The sequence below is a fragment of the Oncorhynchus mykiss genome, chromosome 5 (assembly GCF_057628025.1).
Source record: "Oncorhynchus mykiss isolate SJ-2025 chromosome 5, ASM5762802v1, whole genome shotgun sequence".
In the NCBI taxonomy this organism is placed as follows: Eukaryota; Metazoa; Chordata; class Actinopteri; order Salmoniformes; family Salmonidae; genus Oncorhynchus; species Oncorhynchus mykiss.
Genome location: NC_143026.1, coordinates 18,719,177 through 18,726,168, shown reverse-complemented (window position 1 = coordinate 18,726,168; position 6,992 = coordinate 18,719,177). Strand labels below are relative to the sequence as shown.

The window sequence follows — 6,992 nt, the reverse complement described above, 5'->3', positions numbered from 1 at the left end:
TATTACTTCTCCCTTCCGTTGTCATCCTACCGCTGCTGCTGCTCCGTTCCCACTAGACTACTTTGCATAGCTTTACCTCTCCCACTCCGCTTCCTCAACACGAGGACGTTCCTCCCCCTTTCTCACTATAAACACACCCTTTGATTTTACGGAGGGAAGACCCGACTCAACCGAGCGCACAGTATGCACTATCGACATAGAACTCCTATAGGATCAGAAGCAAGTCTGGAGTCAGTCCGCGAGCGCAACCCTTTATCTTTATTCCTTCAAACTGGACGGAACGACGAATGTTGAACTGCAGATCTCATCACTGAACGACACATTTGGATGAGTCGAGTCCATTGACATCTATATAGGGATAGAAATATTGTCCAGATCCTTTCCAAATAAGGCTATTCCTTTTTGAGGAACCCAAGACGCGCATTCTCCCAAGCACAAGTGGCTTGCTTGAACCAGCATCGTGGCTACTCTTCCAGCAGTGGCATGTTCGAGGGATAAAGCAGACACAATTGAACTCCTACTTTCACCCAAAGAGGTAGGAATGGCACATAGGCTATTTGTATTTTTCACATTTGAGAATTGTTATTGCCATTATTGTTGATGTTGTGATATAGGCTCCATGCACGGAGGAGCTTTGATGGAGCATTTAAGAGGATCACATCTACCATTATTGTGTCTTTCTGTGGAAACGCCTAATTTAAGAACATAGCCTAGACACCATCCTGTAATGGATTTTGCAGCATGACACTTATTAAAGGAATTCCTCAAATGTCTGTCTAGGAGATGTCATATTATAATTATTTAGAGGACAATATTCAGAGGGAACGTTGTGTTTTCACATTTGCATTATCATGTTAATTGGCTGCATATATTCTAGCATACTTTAACGAGAGAAGCAACACAAAGCAAAGATTGAGATCATATAGCCTAACGTGTTATTTTTAGGGCATGAAGAGGACTTTTAGCATGTGTACGTCTTTTATAAATATATTCAAGCCAATCCCATCTAGAAACACTGAGGCGATGTTTATAAAAAAAATCAACCCTTGCAATTGTAACCCTTATATTGTGTTGTCTTCTCATTGATTAAACCCGGTCTATTCTGAATGGTCTCCCTGGGTGCCCTTCACAGCTGCTCCCGGTGTAACGAGATTAACGGAGGGCATCAGGTGTGATATAGTGCCAACATAGCTGCTGATGTGTCATTAATGTTCCTTATTCGGTTAAATTCGGCAAGGAACACAATTTTAGTCCCGTGGAGCGTTGGGTTTAACAACACAATTAACCTCTCGCACAGAGACGATGACAGCCAGTCGGGGACCGCCGGCATTGTATTGGTTACATGACAATTAGGACTGATTGGATTTGAATATACACTCGCAGATGACGGCTGTTTACACTGAGGGGTTAAATTGGCATTTTGCCCAGTGATAGGGTTTATTTTTCCTGCATGGATCGGACAGTTATAGGATATACATGCCTTGCTGTTTACTTTTGCAAGTTTTCTCCCTGCCTAGCCCCCCCACCTCTTCTCTCTATATCCCTGGTCCACTTTGAACACCTGGCAATGATTTGACAGATTCCAGCTAGCCCCAGACATCAGATCAGACAGGGTCTTTGTGTGTGTGTGTGTGTGTGTGTGTGTGTGTGTGTGTGTGTGTGTGTGTGTGTGTGTGTGTGTGTGTGTGTGTGTGTGTGTGTGTGTGTGTCATGACATCATCCAGCACAGCAGCTATCTGTCTGCCTGACCCAGTCATATCAACGTCTCTGGCAGACAGACATTGCTTTCTTGATCCCAGCCTAGGGAGCGAGCGACCCTGCTGATATTGATCATATCACACACCCTGCCTGAAATCAAAATGAGATTGAGAGGTTGCATTCCAAATGGCACCGTATTCTCTATATAGTGCACTACTTTGACCAGGCCGCATTCCAAATGGCACCATATTCTCTATGTAGTGCACTACTTTGACCAGGGCCCATAGGGCTCTATAGGAAATGGGGGGCCAATTGGGATGCATCCTGAGAATGTGATGGAGACTCACTACCCTTCCTTAGGACTGTGTAGAGATGAGTAATACACTCTTCCAAGCTTGGCTTGGACTAGCTTCCATTTATATTCAGGGATTCTGGTTAGAAAAAGGACTTTGAACTGTAGGCTACATCCCAATGCTTTAAATATATTATCATGCATTTTTCTATGATGTGTTTGTATGGGTTTCCATATGTTTGTATGGGTTTCCATATGTTTGTATGGGTTTTCTTTTTAGAATCACTCATGCCACTGGCTATGTCTATTACTTGATTATTATACAGTATAATAATGCAAATACAATTCATAATTTTGTTCTCTTTCTCCAGGATTCAATGAAAATGTCTGTGTGCGTCCATGAGAACCGCAAGTCGCGTGCCAGCACCGGCTCCATGAACATCTACCTGTTCCACAAGTCGTCGTACGCCGACAGCGTCCTGATGCACCTGAACACACTGAGGCAGCAACGTCTCTTCACCGACGTCCTCCTCCACGCCGGGAGCCGCTCTTTCCCCTGCCACCGTGCCGTGCTGGCCGCCTGCAGCCGCTACTTCCAGGTAAAGACAGTGTTACCCAAGGCAGGATACTGTTAGTGTTTGCCATTGGAAAACAAGTCACGTTTAGCTGCCATGCTAACACTAGCTGGACCAAATGCTAATCCGCTAACTCTTGGTTTCCCACCCCCTTGTTTGTCTGTCAGGCTATGTTCTCTGGAGGTCTCCGGGAGAGCCAGGCCAGCGAGGTTGACTTCAGGGACTCCATCCACCCTGAGGTCCTGGAGCTGTTATTAGACTACGTCTACTCCTCTCGCGTGGTCATCAACGAGGAGAATGCAGAGTCTCTCCTGGAGGCCGGGGACATGCTGGAGTTCCAGGACATCCGGGACGCCTGCGCCGAGTTCCTGGAGAGGAACCTGCACCCGTCCAACTGCCTGGGCATGCTGCTGCTGTCCGACGCCCACCAGTGCACCAAGCTGTATGAGCTGTCCTGGGCCATGTGCCTCAGCAACTTCCCCGCCATCTGCAAGACAGAGGACTTCCTGCAGCTCCCCAAAGACATGGTGGTGCAGCTCCTGTCCCACGAGGAGCTGGAGACAGAGGATGAGAGGCTGGTCTATGAGGCCACCCTCAACTGGGTCAACTACGACCTGGAGAGGAGGCACTGTCACCTGCCGGAGCTGCTGCAGACCGTCCGCCTGGCACTGCTCCCCGCCATCTTCCTCATGGAGAACGTGTCCACAGAGGAGCTGATCAACGCCCAGTTAAAGAGCAAGGAGCTGGTGGACGAGGCCATCCACTGCAAACTGAAGATCCTCCAGAACGACGGGGTGGTGAACAGCCCCTGCGCCCGGCCCAGGAAGACCAGCCACGCCCTGTTCCTCCTGGGAGGACAGACCTTCATGTGTGACAAGCTGTACTTGGTGGACCAGAAGGCCAAGGAGATCATCCCCAAGGCAGACATCCCCAGCCCCAGGAAGGAGTTCAGCGCCTGCGCCATCGGCTGTAATGTCTACGTGACCGGCGGGAGGGGCTCAGAGAACGGTGTGTCCAAAGACGTGTGGGTCTATGACACCGTGCATGAGGAGTGGTCCAAGGCAGCGCCCATGCTCATTGCCCGCTTCGGCCACGGGTCAGCCGAGCTGAAACACTGCTTGTACGTGGTTGGAGGACACACGGCCGGCACTGGCTGCCTCCCCGCCTCGCCCTCGGTGTCCCTGAAACAGGTGGAGCAGTTCGACCCGGCGGCCAATAAGTGGACCATGGTGGCGCCGCTGAGGGAAGGCGTGAGCAACGCGGCGGTGGTCAGCGTCAAGCTGAAACTCTTCGCCTTCGGCGGAACCAGCGTCACCCATGACAAACTTCCCAAGGTGCAGTGCTACGACCCGCAGGAGAATTGCTGGATGGTTCCTGCCTCCTGCCCGCAGCCCTGGCGCTACACTGCCGCCGCCGTCCTCGGCAATCAGATCTTTGTGATGGGCGGGGACACAGAGTTCTCGGCGTGCTCGGCCTATAAGTTCAGCAGCGATACCTACCAGTGGACTAAAGTGGGAGACGTGACGGCTAAGAGGATGAGCTGCCAGGCCGTAGCGTCAGGTAACAAACTGTATGTGGTGGGGGGCTACTTTGGCACACAGCGGTGTAAGACTCTGGACTGTTATGACCCGACGCTGGATGCTTGGAACAGCATCACTACCGTACCCTACTCCCTCATCCCCACTGCCTTCGTCAGCACCTGGAAACATCTCCCAGCCTGACCTGCATGGCATTCTGGGATAACCCCACATCTCCATCCCAACCCCCCTCTCATGAGGTATGGATCTCTCTCTCTCTCTCTCTGTCTCTGTCTCTGTCTCTGTCTCTGTCTCTCTCTGTCTCTGTGTGTAGTCTGTGTGTTTGTTACTATCTGTCAGTAGAGGAATGAGATGGAATGCATCATGTATTAGTGATACTCTAGGCAGTCCAGACTGGAGAGTCCAAGCGATTTCAAATATTCTCAGCTGAGCTGAGTGCATAAGACAGTTTCTTGTTGTCAGTTTTGATAATGAACACTCTTTGTCACATATCTATTGGGCTGTGTTTTGAGCTCTCATTGTCAAATATCTATTGGGCTGTGTTTTGAGCTCTCATTGTCAAATATCTATTGGGCTGTGTTTTGAGCTCTCATTGTCACATACTGGGATGATATAAGATAATGATGATATAGATAAAAATCCCGTTCTTCCTCCATCACCCTACAAAGATCCTGATTGAATCAAGCACAAATGGACTATTGATAGAGTAATTAGATTGCCATGCGATTTTGGCCAGGGCTGAACTGCATGCTTTGAATACTAACCAAGCAGCCGCCGCTATTTGATTTGTGTCTGTTGATACCAGTGAAAACCACAGAAACAGGGAGAAACAAAATACACCAGACCACTGTGTGGAGAGAGGGGAGTGAGTGGTAGGATGGGGGATTGTATGTGTAGGTTATGAGACCGCAGGGTTAGGGCGAGACAATTTTGACTTTGCGGCTGGCCTAAGGGGAAATCACTCCGTTCTGCCTACAGGACAAGACTCATGACAATAAACTTCAACCTGCACGAGGCAGTGAAGGAGGAGGCACACAGGGGGTAATTGAAACAGAATAGAATACTTTTATTGTCCCTGTGGGGGAAATTTGTCTGAGGGGGTTGAGAGCGGGGAGGCCAATTAGACAAGTTACATGCCGGCAAGCTACAACATCCTGGTGAGGCTAATCCACTCTCAATTGCCTCTTTTTGATGGGTTTATGGTGCTCTGGGTGGGAGGTGAGAGAGAGGCAGTCTGGAGTACTGAGATGAGGAGAAGGCAGAGGGTGGTAACAGGGAGTAAGGCTTTGGTGCCTGTCTTTCAGAGAGAACGCGGCTGCACAGCCATGCAGACAAGCAAAGCACAGCCAGTACACACACTCCGGCCCTGACAAATAACAGTGCCTGGACAGGAAGTGAGTGTTTACTGTTTCTCTGAGCAGCCCCAGTTTCCCCCACCTCTCCCCTGTGTCTGTGTGTCTGTCTGTCTGTGTATCTGCAAAGCCTTATAGTAACCACTCTCTGTCTCCTTGACGATAAGCAGGCCAGACGGATGTAGAGCACAGACCATTGGCAACCCTGCTCATTCTGAACACTGGAGACCCTGGTGTCATAATCCGACTCTCTCTTTCACACTCACACACGATCGTATAAAGGCAGACATACATGCACACACACACACGCATGCAGACACAATTGGCAGACCTTCTCATTTCGCAGACCTTGGTGAAATGGCTGTGTGCCCTCAGCTCATGAGCCAAAGAGAGGGGAGAGACAGAGAGGGAAGGATAGATAAATAGATTGATCGGCCTGGGATACTGATGCGCCTCTCCGCTCCACTATTCTTTGCTCTCCTTTGATGAAATGCTCCCTGACTTAAGTGCACATTTTTCTTCAGTGACTCATCTCTGAAACAGAGACTGCAGTGAAAGCTTTAACCCTCTAGACTAGACCAATGCAACATACTGCTTTTGGGTGTACAATTATTTCAGATTTCAGTCACTGATTTATTGTAAGGCCTGCTCCTCTCTTTTGTGTAGGTGCCCATTTTTCTGTAAACAGTCATAGTGTGGAGTGGTGACTCCACACAGAGACACAGTGACACTGACGTATTACTGGCCACTAAATAGTGGGAGGAGATGAGGGTGAAAAACAGATCTCTTCAGTTAGTCTGTTTTCACACTTTTTTGGTTGCTCAACACTTCCCAGGGGGACTCCCCTCTACACTTCCCTCTCCTCTCTCTTCATCCCTCCCTTTTCCCTTCCTCTCTCTCCCTCTATTAGGTCTAGTCCGTCCGGCTGGCTTGTACTGGTTACAGCCCCACTAGGTATCTGGTGTCAAGCCAATTCATGCTTTTGTTCAGAGATCTGCTTTCGTCTCGCAAGGGTGCCAATACTGATAAAATCCCATTTGTTATCATTCCATTTTGTAACGTCCAAGGTTGGTAAGGACTGGGGAATTCCAGGGTATAGAATCCTCCAAAATCTGAAATTAGGATTTCATTATCAGTCAGCTGGCTCATTCCATTCATGCATTGGAGAGGATAGAGATGCTTGCTTATTGTTATTCATCCTTCGCTATGCAATGACCTCCAGGCAGATATCCCCATCACTAGACCTGGATCTTTTCTGGAAGCCTAATTGAGAAAGGCCTCTTCTGGGAGGCAGAGTTGGCGGAGCGACCGTTATGCACTCGTGTGTGCGTTCGTGTGCGTGTTTGCATGTGTGTGCCTGTATGTGCGTTTCCTCTAGCTACCACAGCCTGTTGTAAGATTGGGCTTCCCCCTCAAGATAGGGCCACATGGGAAGAAGGCGAGAGAGATGGGGGAGGAGGATATGTATTTAAAATGGATATTAGACTCTCGTTACACATAGGGCCTTCCCAAGGCTATAAACCATCTGTGGTGTAAT

General features: G+C 49.0%; 1 protein-coding gene across 3 annotated transcripts in view; it reads left to right on the top strand.

Moving 5' to 3' along the window:
• enc1 (ectodermal-neural cortex 1) overlaps positions 1–6,992 on the top strand; it is a 40,417-nt gene that overhangs the window by 3,026 nt on the left and 30,399 nt on the right. The window contains exons 1-3 of one of the 3 annotated variants that reach the window (XM_021601993.3): positions 130–535; positions 2,362–2,589; positions 2,733–4,342. In XM_021601993.3, the coding sequence (XP_021457668.1) occupies positions 2,368–2,589; positions 2,733–4,286 (1,776 nt within the window). In that variant the 5' untranslated portion in view covers positions 130–535; positions 2,362–2,367 and the 3' untranslated portion in view covers positions 4,287–4,342. Of the gene's footprint in view, positions 1–129; positions 536–2,361; positions 2,590–2,732; positions 4,343–6,992 lie in introns of those variants that run through there. The other 2 variants (XM_090234069.1, XM_036976989.2) reach the window with 2 other exon arrangements.